Source organism: Mobula hypostoma, chromosome 28 (assembly GCF_963921235.1).
Source record: "Mobula hypostoma chromosome 28, sMobHyp1.1, whole genome shotgun sequence".
Classification (NCBI taxonomy): Eukaryota; Metazoa; Chordata; class Chondrichthyes; order Myliobatiformes; family Myliobatidae; genus Mobula; species Mobula hypostoma.
The window spans coordinates 21,529,232-21,552,555 of NC_086124.1; the positions used below are offsets into that span (position 1 = coordinate 21,529,232).

The following is a 23,324-nucleotide window of genomic DNA, read 5'->3' on the forward strand; positions in this document are numbered from 1 at the left end:
CCTGCAAGGCATCAGACCCCAAGACTCTATGGAGGATAGTGAAAACTGCCCAGAGGGTCACCGAGGTCTCCCTCCCCGGCTATTTGTGACATTTACCGGAAGCGCTGCAGATGAAGGGGCCTAAGTTGAGGATCCCTCCCCCACTCATCCCACAATCTCTCTGACCCACTCCCGTCAGGACTAGGACTGCCAGACTGGGTGACGGCCTCTTCCCTCAGGCTGTGAGACTAAAGAATACCCTGCCACTGCCCAGGTCTTGTCACTGGAACAGCGAGCTGTTCACTGTTTATTGTACTTCACATGCATTCTGAATTATATTTTATTCACTTATTTAGGGTAATAATTTTGTTTTATGTGCTGTGTGTGATATATGTGTTGTGGGGGCACTGTGGTCTGGAGGAACATTGTTTTGTTTGGATGTACAAATGTATATCATAATAAAGTCCAACTTGAACGGGTTCTTGAGCAGAAAAGGGGTAGAAGAGGGGTTCCCAAACTTTTTTTATGCCACGGACCAACACCATTAAACAAAGGGTCAATGGCTGGGAACCGCTGGTTTGGAGGGATACTGGCCAAATGCGGGCTTCGATGGTCAGCACTGAAAGGTTGGGCCAAAAGGCCTGTTTACACGCTGTCTGACTCCGACTTGACGGTGGAGTGGCCCGAGAGGGTGAAGTGTACAACAGAGATCCCAGAGGGCAGTGGTCACGGACTGAAGATTCCAACTGTACGGCACAGCAGAATTGCAGAGTTTCCAATGTTCATCAAAACACCAACAGTTTTAATCAATGTTTCTACAAATAAAAGGTGTTACACGGTAACAGGGAATCAGCATAAAAAGAAAATGGAGACCCTAGGCTGGGGCGGGGGGGGGGTGGTCGGGGATTCTGGTGTGTGAAGGGGAGGGCGGGCCATTCCGTGTGTGTGTGTGTGTGTGTGTGTGTGTGTGTGTGTGTGTGTGTGTCATTGTGAGCATTATGTGTTTCTGCTAGGTGATGTGGGTATGAGAGACAGATAAAGAGATAGAGGCAGAGGTGGAGAAGGAGAGAGAGACAGACATAAACAGAGAAGGAATGAGAGAGAAAGAGAGAGAGAGGGAAGGAGGGAGAGGGAAAGAGAAAAAGAGAAAGAAAGAAAGAAAGACAGTGTGAGTGAGTTTGGGTGTGTGTATATCAGAAAACTGAGAATGTGCTAATATCCTGCTGGATATAACGACGGAGGAGAAACTCTGGAACAGTGCTGTTCCTCGGCAGAATGCCTCTGGGCTCTGGGATACTGGGCAGGCAGCTCCAGGAGATGGACACCTGTCAATGTCAGCCAGCCTGCGCCCGTGTCCCGCTGCTGTGCAGTGGGTCGGGGGGGGGGGGGTGCTGCTCTGGAGACCACTGCCCCTCCCCCAGCCACACAGCGGCCACCACCCTCCTGTTAGCCGGCCATCCCCTGCCCAAACTTCATGCGATGTGCCTCCTCCTTGACTGGCAGCAGCACCTGGAAGGGGAGAGAGACCTCGGTGAGGGACTGAAGCAACACCACTGCGATTGGATCCCTCACCTGCCAACCCCGTCCCACGGCAATCACCGCCCCCCCCCCACCCCCCAGAGGGTAAAGAGTGTATGTAAACTGTCACGGTCGGAAGGAGGGGGAGACAAACCTCAGTGAGGGGCTGAGGACCCGCAGCAACATCATCAGGAAGGATTCCTCACCTCGCCAGCCCCGTCCCGGAAACCTCCACCCCCAAACCCATACAGTGTAAGATATGATTGTAAGCCCTCACGGTCAGAGGGAGGGGAGGGCAAGAGACCACAGTGGAGAGGGGCGACGGACGGACAGAAGGATGGAGGGGGGTAGTAGGGATGAGGAACGATGGAAAGACGGGGGTAGGGACGGATGGGGCAGTTCCAGTGTAGCTCCCCTCACCTCATGGTGGACGTAGGCGTCACAGTCGTAGCACCAGGCCGACAGGTCAGCGTAACTCAGCACAAACGGGTGTCCGCTCTCGCGCCAGTGACTCTCCATGTGCGCATTCACGTAGCGCCCGCAGTACACCTGTACACAATAGACCGCATGCCCGGTGAGAGACGGTCTCCCCCTGTGAAAAATACACCCAACCCCAGTACCCCACAGCTAACCAAACCACACCCTGTGTCGCAGGAATGTCTCTGTCTCTGGGCTCGGGTTGGCACCAGCCCCTCCAACACACACTTAGCACGTAGACCTGAGGGAGGGGGATAGGGAGGAGGATGAGGAGTACAAGAAGTGACAGGTAGCAAGGGAAGGCAAAGGAGTAAGGGAAGGAGAGGAGGAGGCGGAAGAGGGTGAGGGGGGGTTAAGGGAGGAGTGGAGGAGGAGAGGGAGAGGGGAGGGGACATAGAGAAGGGATAGGGAAGAGTAGACGGGGAGGGGGTGAGGGGGAATGGGGTGACAGGGAGGGGAGAGGGGAATGGAGAGAGGGGGAGGTGGAGGTGGGGTAGGGGAAGGAGTAGGTGGAGGTGGGGTAGGTGGAAGGGGTAAGTGGAAGGGTAGGGGAGGGGGAGGGGTAGGGAGAAGGGGTAGGTGGAGATGGGGTAGGGGAAGGGGTAAGTGGAAGGGGTAGGGGAAGGGATAGGAGAAGGGGTAGGTGGGTGGGGTAGGGGAAGTGAAGAGGTAAGTGGAAGGGGTAGGGGAGGGAGTAAGTGGAAGGAGTGGGGGAGGGGGGAGGGGAAGGGGTGGGAAGGGGTAGGGAAGGGGGTGGGGGAAGGGGTAGGGGAGGAGGAAGGGGTAGGGGACTGCAGACCCTCCTACCTGATAGCAGCTGAGGCAGACCCAGTTCTCCCCCTCGGCTCTGCACTCCTGACAGGGTTGCCACACGTCCAGGCCACTGTCCGGCACCGGCTGAACGGCCTTTAGCTGAGGGCAGCTGGTCAGCGGCGTCACCGCGTAGACTGTCCCCTGCGGAGACAAAACCCATGCTCGGCATCCAGCTCTGCATCAGGGTGCGGGTTGCAGTCACCGGCGGCAGTGTCTGTCACTGTCCTCGCGGGGATGAGTGGGGGGGGGGGGAGGCATTACTCAGTGCAGTGGGGTGTCTGGGCCCTGTTTCTCCAGCGAGTGTTACACGCCTGCGGCCCTCTGTGGAACGTTTTTTGGGGAATGATCTATGACTGGGGTGCGTTGGGTAGGAATGGCGTGCATCTGGGACATGCATTTTCAGAGCGTGTCGAACGTCTAACAGCATTTTTTTAAAGAGAGGCGACGTGCACCTGGGGCACGGTTTTCAGAGTGGCGTTTACTCAGAGGGTGGCATGTGTGCGGGCTCCCTTTTGTCAGATCGTGGTTCAGGGAACCACTCGCCTTTGACTGCTCGGGGTTGTGGGACTGCAAGATGCCCCAGTGCTCTCGTCAACAACCCTTACAGGGCGAAGGTGATGGTAGCAGGAGGGCTTTGAGGGATGGAGGGACTCCTTGCAGCTCAGGAGGCAGAGGGACTGGAGGAGTCAACAGGCACCTCCAGGTCAGCGCAGGTAGATAAGGTGATGAGGAAGGAGTAAGGGTACCTGCCTTCATTGGCCGGGACACAGAATACAAGAGTGGGTAGGTGACCATACAACTTCATGTTGGCCCACAGCTGGAGTACCGAGTACAGTTCTGGTCTCCACACTAAAGGGAGGAGATAAATGCACTGGAGAGGGTTCGGAGGAGATTCCCCAGGACGTTGCCTAGTATGGGACGTTTTGGTTAAGAGGAGAGACTGGAGAGTCTGGGTCTGTTCTCCCTGGAGCGGGGGAGGCTGAGGGGGGACTTGATAGAGGTGGACAAAATGGCGAGGGGCAGAGACAGGGTGGGAGAGTAGGGAACCTCACCCCATGACAGAGGTGTCCAAACCCAGAAGGCATGGGCTGTAGAAGGGATCTGAGGGTTTTTACCCTCCAGAGGAGGTGGGGTTAAGATTGCCTGAAGGGTTGGTGGGGGTAGAGAAGGAGATGGAGGTGGTGATGGGGAACAGGACTGGTGTGGATTTATGACAATGTTGCAAAGTCTCATGGGCTTGAGTTACAGGCCAGGACTTCACTCCTTGGAGTGTAGGAGACCGAGGGGTGACCTTACAGTGGTGAATAAGGTCAACACAGTTCACTTGGAGAACTGACAGCAGTTTTGGGCCCCTTATTAAAAAAAGATGTGCTGACATTGGAATGGGTTCAGAGGAGGTTCATGAGGATGATCCCAGGAATGAAAGACTTATCGTATGAGGAACATTTGATGGCTCTGGGCTTGTACTTGCTGTAGTTTATACGAACAAGGGGGCATCTCATCGAAATGTTGAAAGGCCTAGATAGGGTGGATGTGGAAAGGATGTTTCCAATAGTGGGGTGGGGGGGGGGGGGGTCCTGGACCAGCGGATAACCTCAGAATAGAGAGTCCTGCAGTTAGAACGGAGATGAGGAAGGATTTCTTTAGCCAGAGAGTGGTGCATCTGTGGAATTTGTGGCCACAGGCCAAGTTATTGAGTGTATTTAAAGTGGAGTTTGATAGGCTCTCGATTAGTCAGGGCATCAAAGGTTACAGGCAGAAGGCAGGAGAATGGGTTTGAGAGGAAGATGGAGCAGACTTGATGGGCTGAATGGCCCAATTCTCTCCCTATGTCTTATGAGGGGAATTTTTATGTCTTGCTGAACTGCTGACACAAAACTATAAATTTTGTCTTAGGCACATGTAAAAAAAAATTCTGTAAAGCAAAGACGCTTTCAAAAATGATGAAAAGTTTCTAAATATCAAAAAATTACTACAAAGAGCAATAAAACATAAAAAAAAACTAAATCAAATCAATATTTAATGTGACCACTGTTTGCCTTTAAAACTCCATCAATTCTCTTAAAGTGCTGTACAGTTTTATAAATTGTCTGTTAGGTTGTTCCAAGCATCTCAGAGAACTTGCCACAGGTCCTCTGCAGACTTCGGCTGTCGCTGGCTTGTCTCTCGATCAGGGCTCCGTGGAGGCCATGCCATCTGAAACCATCTAAAAGATCTAGGGTGTCGAAGATTTTTGCACAGTTCTGTATGTCAATGATAATAAACCTGATTTTTATTCAAAGATAGGGTGAACACCCACAATCTGCTTCCCAGGGTTGGGGAAACAACAACTAGAATGGTACGGGCTTAAGTTGAGAGGCAGAGAGATTTAATAGGAACTTGAGGGGCAACTCTCATCACCCAGAGGTGGTTTGTATACGGAATGAGCCGCCAAAGAGAGTGATTGAGGTGAATAACACAACAGGACCTGGGAGTCCTCGTGCAGGATTCCCGAAAGGTTAATTGCAGGCACACAACTGGAAAGGTTCAGAACGATACGGGCTAAAAAATAGGCAAATGGGACTAGCAGAGATGGGAAACATGGTCGTGCCGAATAATGTTGGGCCAAAGGGGCTGTTTTGATGGTGTATGGTTTCCACAAGTCTACGAGGGCTTGACTGGAGAAGTGGGGCTTACCCAGCCATGTCTGGAGGGAGAGGCAGGCGGAGTGGATCAGGGATATCGAGAACGAGGCAGGCGGAGGGGATCAGGGATATCGAGAACGAGGCAGGCGGAGGGGATCAGGGATATCGAGAACGAGGCAGGCGGAGGGGATCAGGGATATCGAGAACGAGGCAGGCGGAGGGGATCAGGGATATCGAGAACGAGGCAGGCGGAGGGGATCAGGGATATCGAGAACGAGGCAGGCGGAGGGGATCAGGGATATCGAGAACGAGGCAGGCGGAGGGGATCAGGGATATCGAGAACGAGGCAGGCGGAGGGGATCAGGGATATCGAGAACGAGGCAGGCGGAGGGGATCAGGGATATCGAGAACGAGGCAGGCGGAGGGGATCAGGGATATCGAGAACGAGGCAGGCGGAGGGGATCAGGGATATCGAGAACGAGGCAGGCGGAGGGGATCAGGGATATCGAGAACGAGGCAGGCGGAGGGGATCAGGGATATCCAGAACGAGGCAGGCGGAGGGGATCAAGGATATCAAGAACGAGGCAGGCAGAGAGGATCAGGGATATCGAGAACGAGGCAGGCGGAGGGGATCAGGGATATCGAGAACGAGGCAGGCGGAGGGGATCAGGGATATCGAGAACGAGGCAGGCGGAGGGGATCAGGGATATCGAGAACGAGGCAGGCGGAGGGGATCAGGGATATCGAGAACGAGGCAGGCGGACGGGATCAGAAATATTGAGAACGAGGCAGGTGAAGGCATGGCTGCCAATGGTTCAAAGTAAATTTATTATCAGAGAATGCACTTGTCACCCTGTACCAACCTGCCATTCATTTTCCTGCAGGCATTCATAGTAGAACAGAAAAATACAACAGAATCACTGAAAAACTACACACAAAGATAGACAAAGAACCAATGTGCTAAAGAAAAACTGTAAATACGAAAAAAAAGCAATAAATAAATAAATAAATAATACCGAGAACATGAATTATAGAGCCCTTAGGTCGTGGACTCAGTTTAGTGTTGGGGCGAGTTAAGTTATCCTCACTGGTTCAGAAGCCTGATGGTTGAGGGGCAATAATTATTCTTGAACCTGTGGTGTGGGACCCAAGGCTCCTGATACCAGCGAGAAGAGAGCATGACACATCAAAGTTGCTGGTGAACGCAGCAGGCCAGGCAGCATCTCTAGGAAGAGGTACAGTCGACGTTTCAGGCCGAGACCCTTCGTCAGGACTAACTGAAGGAAGAGTTACGATATCCCTGATCCTCTCTGCCTGCCTCTCCCTCCAGACATGGCTGGGTAAGCTCCACTTCTCCAGTCAAGCCCTCGTAGACTTGTACACCATGGAAACAGCCCCTTTGGCCTCTTACTAACTCTTCCTTCAGTTAGTCCTGACGAAGGGTCTCGGCCTGAAACGTCGACTGTACCTCTTCCTAGAGATGCTGCCTGGCCTGCTGCATTCACCAGCAACTTTGATGTGTGTTGCTTGAATTTGCAGCATCTGCAGAATTCCTGTTGTTTGCGAGAAGAGAGAATGGCCTGGACAGTGGGGGGTCCTTACTGATGAAATGACAGAACAAGGAAGGAAGCAGCTGAGATCGGTGGCGGTTGAAGAAGATGGGGGTACATTTCCCAAGTCCATCGTCTTCTTTAAGCAACCACACAGTGAGGAAGATTGTGAAGATGATGTTCGGCACGCTTCCCTTCAATACTCGAGTACAAATGTCAGGAAGTTATGTGGCAGCCATGTGAAACTTCGGTCAGCCTGAACTTGGAGTTGTGTGTGCAGATCGGGTCTCTTCATCACAGGAAGGGTGTGGGTCTTTGGAGGGGGTGCAGAAGGTGTTCATCAGGATGCCACATGGATTAGAGATGAAGGGGGCACATTCTGCATCTCCGGTCGCCCTGTTACAGGATGGGTGCGGGGCCTTTGGAGAGGGTGTAGGCCATGCCTTTTTCTCACTGCTGTCATCAGGTAGAAGGCTTTAAGAGGCTCAGGACTCGCAAAAACAGGTTCAAGAACAGTTACTACCCCTCAACCATCAGACCCTTAAACAAGGAGATAACGACACTCACTTGGCCCATCATTGAGATGTTCCAACAACCAAAGATCTCACTTTAAGGACTCTTTATCTCATATTCTCGTTATTTATTTATATCTGCATTTGCAGTTTGTTGTCTTCTGCACTCTGGTTGATCTTTCACTGATCCTGTTACAGTTACTATTCTATAGATTTGCTGAGTATGCCCACAGGAAAATGAATCTCAGGGTTGGAAATGGTGACATACATGTACTCTGATAATAACATATATTTTGTACTTTTAGTGAGATGTATAAGGGGAGTTTGGACAAAGTTGGGTTGCTTTCTCTGGAGATGCGGGGACACCCAAAGAAATTCATAAAATGATAAGGGCCAGAGATAGGGTGGACAGTCCGTCTTTTCTCCCTCAGGGTAGAAATGTTAAACAGTAGAGGGAATTAATTTAAGATGACAGGGGAAGGTTTAAAGAAGTGCAGAGCAGGCTGTTTTAGAGGTGGAATGCATAACCTGGAGTTAGGCCACAACCTAAGTATTGCATTTGATTACAGGAAGGATGTGGAAACTTTGGTGCAGAAGAGGCTTACCAGGATGTTGCCTAAGTTACAGAGCATGAGCTATGAGGAGAGCTTGGACAAACCCAAGCTGTTTTCTCTGGAGCAATGGAGGCTGGGAGGAGACCCGATGGAGGATAAGAGTAGAGAGTCAGAATCTTTTTCCCAGAGGGAGAGAGACCTCACCGGCTCCGTGGTCAGCTTGTACAGTGGCACAGGAGGAACGGGACAGCGGCCCTTCCATCTCTCCGCTTCATCCTCACTCTCGGACTGACCCTTGGAAGAGTTGGACGAGAGGTCCGTGTCTTGCTGATCTGAGATGGATGCCTGTCCGGGACAGGGAAGGAGGTGGGGTTCATTCAGCTGTGGGTCTGGGGGAGGAGGTGACTTCCTCCCACCCCTCTTGTAACACAGTCTTTGGTCCCTACACCCCTCCCTGTATCTGTGACAGCCTTTTTGGCCTCACCACCCTCCCTATCTATTTGACTCTCTCCCTCCCCAACTCTGATCCACGCCTCTCCAGCCCCTACATCCCTACCCGTATCTTTAACTCCTGCTCCAGCCCCTACAACCCTCATCACTCAGTAACTCCCCGTCCAGTTCCTACAACTCTCATCACTCTGTAACTCCCTCTCCAGTTCCTACACCCCTCCCCTCTCAGTAACTCCCCCTCCAGTTCCTACACCCTCCCCACTCTATAACTTCCCCTCCAGTTCCTATAATCCTCCCCAGTCAGTAACTCCCCCTCCAGTTCCTACAACTCTCATCACTCTGTAACTCCCCCTCCAGTTCCTACAACTCTCATCACTCTGTAACTCCCTCTCCAGTTCCTACACCCCTCCCCTCTCAGTAACTCCCCCTCCAGTTCCTACACCCTCCCCACTCTATAATTTCCCCTCCAGTTCCTACAACTCTCATCACTCTGTAACTCCCCCTCCAGTTCCTACAACTCTCATCACTCTGTAACTCCCTCTCCAGTTCCTACACCCCTCCCCACTCAGTAACTCCCCCTCCAGTTCCTACACCCCTCCCCACTCAGTAACTCCCCCCCAGTTCCTACAACTCTCATCACTCTGTAACTCCCTCTCCAGTTCCTACACCCCTCCCCTCTCAGTAACTCCCCCTCCAGTTCCTACACCCTCCCCACTCTATAATTTCCCCTCCAGTTCCTACAACTCTCATCACTCTGTAACTCCCCCTCCAGTTCCTACAACTCTCATCACTCTGTAACTCCCTCTCCAGTTCCTACACCCCTCCCCACTCAGTAACTCCCCTCCAGTTCCTACACCCCTAGCCACTCAGTACTCCCCCTCCAGTTCCTACACCCCTCCCCACTCAGTAACTCCCCCTCCAGTTCCTACACCCCGCCACTCAGTAACTCCCCCTCCAGTCCCTACACCCCTCCCCCACTCAGTAACTCCCCCTCCAGTTCCTACACCCCTCCCCACTCAGTAACTCCCCCTCCAGTTCCTACACCCCTCCCCACTCAGTAACTCCCCCTCCAGTTCCTACACCCCTCCCCACTCAGTAACTCCCCCTCCAGTTCCCACACCCCTCCCCACTCAGTAACTCCCCCTCCAGTTCCTACACCTCTCCCCACTCAGTAACTCCCCTCCAGTTCCTACACCCCTCCCCACTCAGTAACTCCCCCTCCAGTTCCCACACCCCTCCCCACTCAGTAACTCCCCCTCCAGTTCCTACACCCCTCCCCACTCAGTAACTCCCCCTCCAGTTCCTACACCCCTCCCCACTCAGTAACTCCCCTCCAGTTCCTACACCTCTCCCCACTCAGTAACTTCCCCCCAGTTCCTACACCCCTCCCCACTCAGTAACTCCCCCTCCAATTCCTACACCCCTCCCCACTCAGTAATTCCCCCTCCAGTTCCTACACCCCTCCCCACTCAGTAACTCCCCCTCTAGTTCCTACACCTCTCCCCACTCAGTAACTCCCCCTCCAGTTCCTAAACCCCTCCCCACTCAGTAACTCCCCCTCCGGCCCCTACAACCCTCCCCACTCTGTAACTTCCCCGCTAGTTCCTACAATCCTCCCCCACTCAGTAACTCCCCCTCCGGCCCCTACAACCCTCATCACTCAGTAACTCCCCCTCCAGTTCCTTCAACTCTCATCACTCAGTAACTCCCCCTCCAGTTCCTACACCCCTCCCCCACTCAGTAACTCCCTCTCCAGTTCCTACACCCCTCCCCACTCAGTAACTCCCCCTCCAGTTCCTACACCCCTCCCCACTCAGTAACTCCCCCTCCAGTTCCTACAGCCGTCCCCACTCAGTAACTCCCCTCCAGTTCCTACACCCCTCCCCACTCAGTAACTCCCCCTCCAGTTCCTACACCCCTCGCCACTCAGTAACTCCCCCTCCAGTTCCTACACCCCTCCCCACTCAGTAACTCCCCCTCCAGTTCCTACACCCCTCCCCATCCTTGCTCACGGTATTCTGTCTTCCCCTCCTACTGCGTGAAGCTCCCTACCCAACCTCCTGTGACACGGTGCTTCCCTCTGCCCCTCCCATGACACAGAGCTCCTTACTGACACTCTGTGACACGGTGTACCCTCAATGCAATACTCCCTAACCACCCCGCCCCCCAAGACGCGATGCTCACTACCTGCCCAACTGCAACGTAGTGCTCCCTCTGCTCCTCCCAGGGCCGGACGCTCCCTACCACCGCCACCACCCGGGGGAATGAAGCCCCGCCAACACCTCAGTGGATGCCAACCGACCCGCTGCCTCTTCCCCACCTGCGCAGAGCGCGCGGACCTCGACCCGGGAAATGGGATCCGCGGAGGTCAAGTGTGATAAACCACACACCTTGGGCTCCTCCCCCTCCACTGCCGCCGACTTACTCTCACCTCCGTCTGCTGGCGGACCTGATTTGCAGTTGCTTCAGCGTCCAGATCAACGAGGTTCTTCCGGCGGGCCCCCTGCGAGGCTGGCTGCTCCTCAGGACTCCTCGGGTACTCCCAGGAGGTGTAGGAGGGCAAGGAGTGCCGCTCCTTCCGCTGGCTCTGCAGCAACGACTCCTTGGTCATGTCCAAGCTGGGCACTGTGGAGATAAGCAGAGGGGGGTTGAGGGAGTGTGGTAGGGAGAGAGGTTAGATGCAGCCAACGTTTCCTCTTATTTATTTCCAGCTGCGCAGACCAACCATTGCTCTGTGCAGGAAATTTCTACATGGCCTGAAAACTGCGCGGCACCTGAATTCAATTTTTTTTTTAGCAATATGCATACCACCTTTTACCAAAGAAGTCAAAATATAAAATTTTTCACATCGAACACAAACCACAACACAAATAAACAATGTCAGACATTCAAAACAAGTGGTAAAAGTAAAATGTTTTGACTAGATGGTATTGGCGTTCAGTGGGCTGGCAGTTTATTAACAATGAGCTAACAACTTCCATTCTGTGTTTATTGTTACAATTTGTAACAGTGTTGTAACTTGAAACACTGACAATGTAAGTACGTTGAAGCTCTAAAATATTTCAAAATAAAAGCTTGCAGTACTTTTATTTCAAAAAATGGTGGATTATATTCATTAACACAATGAATTACAGGGTATACCACAATTATATTCACACAGATTTCAAAATAATATTACTATAATTTCGAAATGATATTAACATTATACAAAAGAAAATTCTATCTGGATGGCAACAAACGCTACATACGTGGGAGCATTTCATTTACTGTACTGCACGGCCACACACAATAGTTGCAGCACTGTATGGTGGAAGGAGTGCCGGCTTATCTCTTTAATTACAAGGTGTCAGAAGTTCAAAATTCTTCTGCCAGCTTCTACAGATGTACCTTGACTGGTTGCATCCCAGTCTGGTACGGCAATACGAATGTGCAGGAAGCTGTAGAGTTGTGGACTCAGCCCAGTACATCACAGGCACGTCCCACCCCAGCATCGGTCGTGTCTACAGCAGGGGCAACAGCCATTAAAGATCCCTCGTCATCCGGGACGTGCCGTCTTAAAACAGCTCCCTTTGGGCAGGAGGTGCAGAAGCTTTAACTCTCACACCACCAGGATCTGGAGCAGCATCTTCCCTTCAACCATTCGGTTCTTGAACCAACCGGCCCAACCCTAGTCACTGCCTCAGTACAGCAACACTGTGACCACTTTGCACTACAATGGTCTTTTGGTGTTGTTCCTTTGATTTCCTGTGTGATTTACGTCTTTCTTGTGAATCTTGCGTCTTTGATGCGATGTGCCTATGATGCCGCTACAAGGAAGCTTTTCATTGCGCTTGTGGACTTGAGCTACTGACAATCAACTCCACATCATGAGCACTAGCCTCCGCAGGATCAAGGACATCGTCAAGCAGTAATGCCTCAAAAAGGTGGCATCTATTATTAAGGAGCCCCATCGCTTAGGACATGCCCTCTTTCTCACTGCTACCATTAGGGAGGAGGTACTCAACGATTCAGGAACAGCTTCTTCTCCTCTGCCATCATACTTCTGAACCCAAGAACACTACCTCACTACTTTTTTACACTATTAATTTAACTATTTTATACATACAGTATATACAGTGCCTTGTAAAAGTATTCAGTCCCCAACCCTTTTTTTCACACAAATAAGCATTACAACCAAGGATTTTGATCAATTTAACTGAATTTTTATTTGTAAATCACATGCTTCTTTCTTTCCCCACAGTAGAGCCCAAAGTATGGGGAAAATTGTAAAGCATGAAAAGCTAAAAGTTAAAAACCTGAAATGTCAGCAGTTGAAATGTATTCATCCCCCTTTGCTCAGTACCACCTCTCACAAATATTACAGTCAGTAGTCTTTCTGGATAAGTCTCTATTAGCTTTGCACAATGTGATGGAGCAAGATTTGCACATTCCTCCTTGCACAATTGCTCGAGCCATGCCAGGTTAGTTGGGGAGCGGTGCTGGACAGCAGTCTTGCGGTCCTGCAAGAGATGCTCCACCAGGGACATTCATTTTCTTCATTTGAAGACACTCCATGGTTGCCCTAACAGTGTGCTTTGGGTCATTGTCCTGCAGAAAGGCCAACTTCCTCCCGAGTTTAAGCTTCCTGGCAGAGCCTAGCAGGTTCTTATCCAGGATCTCTCTGTACTTAGCAGCATCCATCTTCCCATCAATCTTGACCATATTTTCAGTCCCTGCTGCTGAAAAGCATCTCCATAGCATGAGTACAGTACGGGTGGTGTTATCTGCCTGATGCGCACTGGTAGATTTATGCCACATTGTTAAGGCCAAGAAGTTCCACTTGAGTCTCATCTGACCAGAAGACCTTCTTCCACCTCTTTTCAGTATCTTCTAAGTGATGCTTTGCAAAGTCTTCACAGGCAAGGGTATGCTTTTTTTAAAGCCAGGGTTTTCTCCCCTGCTACTCTTCCATAAATACCCTTTTTGTGCAAGGCCTTAGAGATTGTGGAGACATGAACCTCACCTCCAGTGGCTGCCAGACTCCCGCAGCTCACTTCAAGCAACTGTTGGTGTCACAGTAGCCTCTCTTACAAGTTCCATTCTTCAACAACAACTAAGTTCAGAGGGGCAGCTTGACCTAGATGGTGCGTCTGTGGTTTCACATATTTTTCCCACCTTTTCATGATGGACTGCACTGAGCTCCGAGTTACATTCAGTGCCTTCCCCAGATTTGTGTTTCTCCATTAAAATTTCCCTGACTTGTCTTGAATGTTCTTTTATCTTGATTTTGCATTGGTCTGTTGAAAGTCTACCATACTGTTGGACCTTATAAAGGGGTATTTACCATATTCTTATGAATTAATTGAAAACAGGTGATCCTTCAATTTTCTACATTGACAGATTGGGTGAGTTGGTCAGATAGTATATTGCTACTGAGGAAAGTTAGCTTAACAATTACAAAGGGGGTGAATACTTTTTCAGCCTCACAATTTTGGTTTATAATTTATATAATTGTTGACAGATTTGGAATTTTTCTTTTGATTTGACATGATGCACAATGTTTTTTTAGATTAGCTCAAAAAATCCTAGTTCAATATATTTTAAATTTAGAAAATGAGACAGTAAAATGTGAAAATAGTTGTGGGAGCTGCATACTTTTTCAAGGCACTGTATATTGTATTCACTGTAGTTCACGGGTTTTATTATATATTTATTGCAATGTATTGCTGCTGCAAAAACAACAAATTTCTTGACATATGCTGGTGATATTAAACCTGATTCTGATTTAACTTTGACACAAACTGGTCCACAGTTTGTAACCTTATTACAAACATAGATGTCAATATTGCCTACGCCAGAAGTTGCTATGCAAGTCTGCCACAGTACAGCACCTCCAGAGGCAGGAGGGTAGAAGTACAGTGTGACAAGATGTCTTCCTTTGTGAACGATGACATATGGGCTTACAATGGTGAGGATTGATTCCTGGTTAATGTAGTGTGCGTGCAAAAAAACGTTTTAAGGATAAGGCCTGGAGTTGGAACTCTGCGATTGTCAGTCCCAAGCCTGGCTGTGAAAGGAGGAGGGTTGTGCATGGGGCTAGCATCCCCATCCTCTAAAACCCTACATTGAGTTCAACACTGACTGGCAGCTCCTGCAATGCCACTGGTGCCAAAATGTACCAGTCTCTGTTGTTCTTTTGTCATCAGCTGCTTGGAGAGGGACAGCCTGCTGCAGGGGCAAAGACTTGCTCTTCATATTGTGCGGCCCTGACTTAACAGTTAGGATGCAATGTCCACGGTCGAATACAACCAACAGAGGGCCTCCATCCCAACGACTCGCTCACTCACTAACACCACCAGGTGGGGCATGTTGTAGAAGGATATCTTTGCTTTTTTAAAAATAAAATAAGGATTTTGTTCTCGCGACGGAGGGGACAGAACAACCTTGCTTAAGAGTGTAAAAGTTTGGAGTCACAAAGTCATCCAGCAGAGACTGGCCCTTCGGCCCACTAAGTCTGTGCCTCCTCCCCGCCACCCATTTACACCAATCTCAATTCATTTACCCACCAACCTGGGCGCCACGGTAACTCAGCACTATTACAATTCAGGAAGTTTCAGAGTTTGGACTTCACCCCCAGCATCCTCTGTAAGGAGTCTCTGGGCATCCTCCCCGGGTAATGTGTGGGTTTTCCCCGGGTGCTCCGGTTTCCTCCCACAAGACAGACCGGGTAGGTTAATTAGCCATTGTAAATTGTCCCGTGATTGGGTTAGAGTTAAATTGAGGCTGCTGGAGCAGCACTGTTCAAAGGGCTGGGAAGGCCTGCTAAGTAAGTAACTCTCCCCAAATTCTAAGCCTCACCCACACACTGTGGGGAGGGGGGTGATTAACTTGCTGACCCCACAGGTCTGTGGGTATGTGGGAAGAAACGGGAGCACCTGGGGTAACCTAGGGGATCACAGGGGGTCAAACTGTTCACAGTGCTGCAAATGCAGTCTGGCCAACGCTGTATAAATTGTTTCAAAAGAGAGCTGCACAAGTTGAATTCAGAACCTCCAGAAATCTGTAGGAATCTTTTGACTTGCCACACTTAACCTGTGTCCCACCCCCACCCCGCCCCGACAACATCCCATCCATAAGAACCCAGGACGCAGTCACACGCGGTGCTCCTGCTGACATACGCACATTGGGGCCACAGCGGAAAGTGCTTGGCGTGCAAGGGCTGCTCCTCGGTTTCCAGGCTCGAGACTGCGAGGCGAAGAAGGGGAACAAAAGAAAGGCTGGTGAGCGAGGGAGCGAGACAGCAAGCCTGGTTAGTGACGGTGACGCCGCAGTCCTCCACGTCGGCCGTCCGTAGGGAGGGAGCTGATGGCGGAAGCGGAGGTGGGGGAGGTCTCAGGAGCAACACACAGCCTGCAGGGGCAGCTCGGAGCGTCAAGCAGCATCTGTGTGGGGGGGGGGGGGGGCGGGGTAAGGAGCTATCGATGTTTCAGATCAAGATGCAGAAGTGTGTGCATATGAGAGTCTGCTCTAGTGTGTATGTATATATGTGTGTGTGTGTGTGTGTGTGTGTGTATATATATTTACACACACGTGTTTCTGTGTGTACGTGTCTCTCTCTGTGTGTGTGTGTGTGTGTGTATGTGTATATATATTTACACACACGTGTTTCTGTGTGTACGTGTCTCTGTGTGTGTGTGTATGTGTATATATATTTACACACACGTGTTTCTGTGTGTACGTCTCTTTCTCTTTCTGTGTGTGTGTGTGTGTGTGTGTGTATGTGTGTATATATATTTACACACACGTTTCTGTGTGTACGTCTCTCTCTCTTTCTGTCTGTGTGTGTGTGTGTGTGTGTGTGTCTATGATGCCAGATGTTAAAAGCTAGAAAAAGGATCCAACGTGCAGATGTCAGAAACTTGGGAGTGAGAAAAGAAAAGCCTGTGAACTCTCAGCGTCTGGTCGGTCAGAAGAGCAAAGGTTCACGTTTTAGGACGGAGAGGGCAAGGAGGGGAGACTTAGCAACATCAAAGCCGTGAATCGTGGATCTGAGCCGTCACGGAGACCTAAAAGCAAATGGAAAATGCCAAAAAAAAAGCAGCGGGCCGGTCAGCGTCTGTGGAGAGAGAAAGAGAGACAGAAGCAACATCACCATCACAGATCCAAATCTTTTGTTGTAATATGGTGGTGGGGGCGGGGGGGGTGGTAGCAAAGCAGACAGCAGCGAGTTAGTTGTCACGGTGGGGCGGAGTGGTGAAGGAGACAAAGGGATGTACCTCTGGTGGGGCAAGACCAGAAGGGTTAGTTCATATACAACCTCTAATATACCATCAGGGAGGCAGTACAGGAGCCTGAAGACCCACTCTCAATGCTTTAAGAACAGCTTCTTCCCCTCCGCCATTAGATTTCTGAATGGTGCATGAACCGTGAACACTACCTCATTATTTTGCTCCCTTTTTGCACTTTTACATACATCCTTATTTCATAGTTTATATATTGCCCTGTACTGGGGCCGCAAAATAACAAATTTCATGACGTGCGTCAGAGGGAATAAACCTGATTCTGAGATGTCGTGGGAGGAGGCTGTTCGGCCCCTGTAAATACTGGCCTAGTGCACCTCCCCAACCAATCCTGCTCTCACGCTTCTTTTGTCCCTCTCACAGAATCCCGAACCACCCCCCACCCCCCGAAAGTTCCAGCAACAAACACCCGTCCAAAGAGACACGGTGGAGCCGATTAACCTAGCAACCACAGGCAGGGTGACAGGGAGAGCGTGCGAGCTCCACGCACAAGGGCGGCAGTCAGGATCGAAGCTGGGTCTCCACTGCACTGTGCTTTCTGCACGCTGGCTGAACAATTTACCGTGCATAGTGACAGGTGTAGCAACGTAGAGTGCTGATGAGGCCCTGGGGCAGTGGCACAGTGGATAGGGACACCGCCTCATTGTTCTGGAGACTCAGGTTCAATGCTGACCGCTGCTGTCGTGTGGGAGCGCTTGTGCACGTGCAGTGTATTCTCCCCGTGACCCTGTGGGATTCCCATGGTCGCTCTGGGTCCCTCCCACATCCGGGGCCGCTGTGTTATCGGCTCCAGTGTGCGTGAGGGTGGGTGGGAAGATCTGGTGGGTTAGTGGTGGGGGCTAAAAACGGAGGTGGGGTAGAGTAGGATCACACAGCCTTTCGGCCCATCCTGCACGTGCTAGACGTCATGCACCCAGCTATACCAGTCCCGTTCCCCAGCTCTGGGACCGTCCCCTTCTCCATCTCAGCCTTTCAAGTGACTGTCTGGACACTTCCTCGATGTTGTGAGAGTCTCTGCAAGTTCCAGATCCCAATACTCCTCCCTCTCCGATCCGCCCTCCAACTCTCATCCTAAAGCCATGCCCTCTGGGTTTGGATACTTCTGTCCCAGCGAGAGGTTCCCTACTCTCCCACCCTGTCTCTGCCCCTCGTCACTCTGTCCACATCTATCAAGTCCCCCCTCAGCCTCATCCGCTTCAGGGAGAACAGACGCTGCCTCCCCGGTCTCGCCTCGTAGCCGAAACGCTCCGTCCCAGGCAACGTCCTGGAGAATCTCTTCTCCAGTGCAGTAGCACTCCTTCCTGTAGTGTGGAGACCAGAACTGGACACTGAACTCCAGCTGTGGGCTGACCAATGGGTCATGAAGTTGTATCATCACCTCCCTACTCTTGTACTCTGTGTCCCGGCTAATGAAGGCAGGTATCCCGTAAGCCCTCCTCACCACCTTACCCACCTGTGCTGTCTTAGACTTAGGTCCCTCTGTCCCTCGACACTCCCCACCATTCACGGTGTGTGTCCTACCCTTGTACACCGAGGTCCCTCTGTCCCTCAATACTCCCCATCATTCATGGAGTGTGTCCTACCCTTCTACACCGAGATCCCTCTGTTGCTCGACACTCCCCCACCATTCACAGTGCGTGTCCTACCCTCGTATACCGAGGTCTGTCTGTCCCTTAATACTCCCCCCCATTCACAATGTGTGTCCTACCCTTGTATAATGAGGTTCGTCTGTCCCTCAATACTCCCCACCATTCACAGTGTGTGTCCTACCCTTGTACAGCGAGGTCCCATGTCCCTCAATACTCCCTGCCACCTTTACCTCCTCTTCTTCACATACTGCTGCCTTTGAGAGTTTACTTGCCCCTCGTTCCTATTCCCCTCCAGCTCCACAGCGTCCAACCACTCCTCACAGCTCTCCGTTCCAGTACCACCTCGGGAGGGCTCCCCTCTACGCCCTCCCCAGTGCACACCCACGCTTCCTACAGCACGGGCGCTCTATGCCTGGCACTCTGTGCAGGGCACCAAGGGCAGGTGGGAGGGCAAGGGTTGAGGTCATACATACGATGTGCAGGAAGTTGTATTTGAGACCACGGGGAACGGTGCTTCTTTTGCTGAATCTTGGGGTCCTGTTCGGGCTCTGTAGGTAAGGAGAATGGATACCTCATCCAGAGACCTGAGAATCAGCCGCTGTGGCCTTTCAGCCCCTCTGCCACTCGATCTCCCCCACCAATTCTCACAGGGTGAAAATGGCCAAAGAAGACAGAAGAGTACAGCACGAGAACAGGACAATTAACCATCTCACTCATCCCCTCTGTCCACACAGTGTCCAGATCCCCCCATTCTCCGCATGGCCAGGTACCTCTCTAAGAGACGTTTAAGCATCTCTCTTGTCTATTAAACACCTCTAGCAGCTCATTCAAACTGTACTCTGTGCAGCTGTACAGAAGTTGCCCCGTCTCATCTGAAATGCATGCCCTCTGGTATTAGAAATTTCAACCCTGGGAAAGAAGATACTGGCTGTCTACTCTACCTACGCCCCTCACAATCCTATTGAACTGCACCAGGTCTCTCAGCCTCTGCTGCTGAGAAAACAACCCAAGTTTGTCCAGCCTCTCCTTATAACGCATGCTCTCTAACCCAGGCAGCATCCTGGTGAACCTCTTCTACAAAAAAACATAAGAAACAGGAGCAGGAGTCGGCCATCTGGCCCGTTGAGCCTGCTCCGCCATTCAATAAGATCATGGCTGATCTGGCCCCAGACCACTCTCCACCTTTTCCCCAGAACCCTTAATTCCCCTACTATGCAATAATCTATCCAACCTTGCCCTAAATATATCTACTGAGGTAGCCTCCACTGCTTCACTAGGCAGAGAATTCCACAGATTCCCCACAATCTGGGAAAAGCAGTTTCTCCTCATCTCTGTCCTAAATCTACTCCCCCAAATTTTGAGGCTACGTCTCCTAGTTCTAGTCTCACCTGCCAGTGGAAACGACTTTCCTGTCTCTGTCTTATCTATCCCTTTCATAATTTTATATATTTCTGTAAGATCTTTCATTCTTCTGAATTCTGAGGGTACAGTCCCAGGCGACTCAATCTCTCCTCATAGCCTAACCCCCTCATCTCTGGAATCAACCTGTGAAGCTCCTCCAAAGCCATTATATCCTTCAAGTAGGGAGACTAGAACTGTAGATGTGGCCTCACCAGAACCCTGTACAGTTGCAGCATAACCTCCCTCCTCTTAAATTCAATCCCTCTAGCAATGAAGGCCAAAATTCCATTTGCCTTCTTGAAGGCTGCACCTGCAAACCAACTTTCTGTGATTCCACACCCTCTCCAAAACCTGCACATCCTTCCTGTAATGGGGGAGACCAGAGGTGACCTAACCAGAGTTTTATTAAGCCGCAACATCATTTTATGACCGTTGAAGTCAGTGCCTTGTCCAATAAAGACAAGTATGCCATACAGCTTTCTTTATCGCCCTCTCTACCTCTGCGGCCACTTTGAGAGCCGGAGATCGACACTGATAAAGGTCATTAACCGTATACTGACCCTTTACGTTTGCCCTCCCAAAGTGCAACCCCTCACGCCTGCCCGGATTAAACTCCGCTTGCAATTTTTCTGCGGCTGGGTCTCCCTTCAGCTAATCCAGATTAAATTAGGTCTGATGAGCTGGAGTTGTCGCACGTACATCAAAACATACAGTGAGATGCGTCGTTTGCGTCGACAATCAACATGTGCTGGCAGCCGCCCGCAAGTGTCGTCAGAGTAAGTCTGGACAACCTCTTCTCTGCTCTCTAAACCAAGCAGCATCCTGGTGGACCTCTTCACTATTGAACGGTTCTAATTATGATCTTGTACCACATTGTCTACCTGCACTGCACTTTCTTTGTAGCTGTTACACTCTATTCTGCAAACTGTTATTGTTTTACCTTGCTCTACCTCAATGCACTGTGTAATGATCTGATCAGTATGTATAATATGATACATCAAAGTTGCTGGTGAACGCAGCAGGCCAAGCAGCATCTATAGGAAGAGGCGCAGTCGACGTTTCAGGCCGAGACCCTTCCTGATGAAGGGTCTCGGCCTGAAACGTCGACTGCGCCTCTTCCTATAGATGCTGCTTGGCCTGCTGCGTTCACCAGCAACTTTGATGTATGTTGCTTGAATTTCCAGCATCTGCAGAATTCCTGTTGTTTATGTATAGCTTTTGACTGTATCTTGGTGTATGTGACTGTAATTAAGCAATTCCAGTTCTCCCCCCCACCCCCCCCAATTGGGCGGAAGATATAAAAGCCTGAAAATTATGTTCCACCAGCTTCTACCTCATAATGCAGTGACCAGAACTGACTGTAATATTCCAGATGCCACATGAGGGGTGGCGAGGAAGGAGAGGCGCGTGGTGGACAAACCAGAGATTTACAAAGCTGCAAGGCAACTTCCCACTCCTCTTTCTCTGACCCTCCTGTAGTGCAGCACTTCCTCCTTGTTGTCCTCTCCCACAGTGCTCCTTCCTGGCCGTCCCCTCCCGCGGTGCGGCGCTCCCTCCTGGCTGTCCCCTCCCGCGGCGCGGCGCTCCCTCCTGGCCGTCCCCTCCCGTGGCCCGGTGCTCCCTCCTGGCCGTCCCCTCCCGCGGCGCGGTGCTCCCTCCTGGCCGTCCCCTCCCGTGGCCCGGCGCTCCCTCCTGGCCGTCCCCTCCCGTGGCCCGGCGCTCCCTCCTGGCCGTCCCCTCCCGTGGCCCGGCGCTCCTTCCTGGCCGTCCCCTCCCGCGGCCCGGCGCTCCCTCCTGGCCATCCCCTCCCGTGGCCTGGCGCTCCCTCCTGAGGGGGTTGAAACCAGTCCCCCTCAAGCACAGTGCAGAAACAGCTGACAACAGCTATCCCGGGTACAGACTGACTTGTCCACCATTTTCAACTCAGGGATCTTAGTCCCAGTTACCAGCTAAGATTTGACTGGGGGCTTTATAGTCCTGTTACAAACCCCCACCCATTACTTGAATGGAGACCTGTGACTCTACAGCCCCTCTGCAGGTTGCAGGGTGTCATTACAGTGTGACATTTACATAGATAGTTTAACACAGAGGTTTACAGCATAGCTCAGACCCCTCTGGCCAACAATGTTGTGCCAACCTTTACACGTACTCCAAGATCAATCTAGCCCTTCCCTCCCACATAACCTTCAATTTTTCTTTCTACCATGCGCCTATCTAAGATTCTCTTAAATGTCCCTAATGTATCTGTCCCTGCCTCCACCCCACAGAAGTGCATTCAAACCATCCACCACTCTCCCCAATCTCTGTTCCAATCATCATAAAATTATGCCCTCTCGTATTAGCCATTTTCACCCCGGGAAAAAGGCACCAGCTGTCCACACAATCTATGTTTCTTATTATCTCTTACACCTCTATCAACTCACCTCTCATCCTCCTTCACTCCAAAGAGAAAAGCCCTAGCTTGCTCAACCTATCCTCACAAGACATACTCTCTAATCCACGCAGCATCCTGGTATATCCCCTCTGCGCGCTCTCTAAAGCTTCCACACCCTTCCGATAATGAGGCGACCAGAACTAAGCACTATAATCCCAGGTGTGGTCCAACTAGAGTTTTATAGAGCTGCAACATTACCTCGTCCCTTAACTAACGAAGGCCAACACACCATACACCCTCTTAACCACCCTGGCAACTAACGTGGCAACTTTGGGGTATCTCTGGATACGGACCCCAAGATCCCTCTGTTCCTCCACACTGCTAAGGATCCTGCCAAGTTCTTCCTTCCAAAGTGAATCACTTCACACTTCCCTGGATTGAACTGCATCTGTCACTTCTCAGCCCAGCTCTGCGTCCTGTCAATGTCCCGTTGTAACCTGTGACAATCCTTTACACCACACCCACTATTTCCACCCTAGATTTTGACATGGGCAGTTGCCGTGGAAAGAGAAAACTGCTGTTTGAACCCTGTACTGTAAGTAACTGGGAGTCCTCCTGTGCAGTCGAGTGAGACGCTGACATTGGCCTACCTTGGGTGGAATCCATCTGCCCGCTTTCTTTCAATTCTTCCCTGATCTCAGCCGCTGCAGTGGGAGGGGGTGGAGGGGAGGAGGAGGAGGAAAAGGGTCAGTATTTAGAGAGAAGGCAAAGAGACGCCACAGTAATGAGGTGGTTAGCACGACACTGACACTATTAGGGCATCAGAGTTCAGAATTCAATTCCGAGACCATCTGTCAGGAGTTTGTCCGCCCTCCCTGTGAACACATGGGTTTCCTTCGGGTGCTCCCGTTTCCTCCCATGTTCCACAGACATACCGGTTAGTAGGTTAATTGGTCATGGTAAATTATCTTGTGATTAGGGTAGGGTTAAACAGGTTGGCTGCTGCAGCTTGTTAGGGACCGTCAGGAGAAGGGGCAGAGGGCGGGTTACTGGCATTAAAACTGGTCGCTTCGGGCAGATGGGGCTCGGGCAGTGGACTTAACAAGATGTTTTTGCTCACGGAACAGCCACTCGCTGGATTTTTTTGTTTGTTTTTGGCACCATTCCTTGTAAACCAGAGTCTGTTGTGCCTAAAAATCCCAGG

At 51.1% G+C, this 23,324-nt stretch overlaps 1 protein-coding gene across 9 annotated transcripts in view; it reads right to left on the bottom strand.

Moving 5' to 3' along the window:
• Positions 1-261: 261 nt before the first annotated feature.
• Positions 262-23,324, bottom strand: part of hdac6 (histone deacetylase 6) — a 96,993-nt gene continuing 73,930 nt past the window's right edge. For 6 of the 9 annotated variants that reach the window (XM_063034919.1, XM_063034918.1, XM_063034921.1 and 3 more), the window contains 8 exons: positions 22,771-22,824; positions 18,819-18,893; positions 15,639-15,701; positions 10,909-11,102; positions 8,232-8,372; positions 2,782-2,928; positions 1,918-2,046; positions 262-1,488 (listed from right to left, as the gene is read on the bottom strand). In XM_063034919.1, the coding sequence (XP_062890989.1) occupies positions 1,426-1,488; positions 1,918-2,046; positions 2,782-2,928; positions 8,232-8,372; positions 10,909-11,102; positions 15,639-15,701; positions 18,819-18,893; positions 22,771-22,824 (866 nt within the window). In that variant the 3' untranslated portion in view covers positions 262-1,425. The remainder of the gene's footprint in view (positions 1,489-1,917; positions 2,047-2,781; positions 2,929-8,231; positions 8,373-10,908; positions 11,103-15,638; positions 15,702-18,818; positions 18,894-22,770; positions 22,825-23,324) is intronic. The other 3 variants (XM_063034924.1, XM_063034923.1, XM_063034920.1) reach the window with 2 other exon arrangements.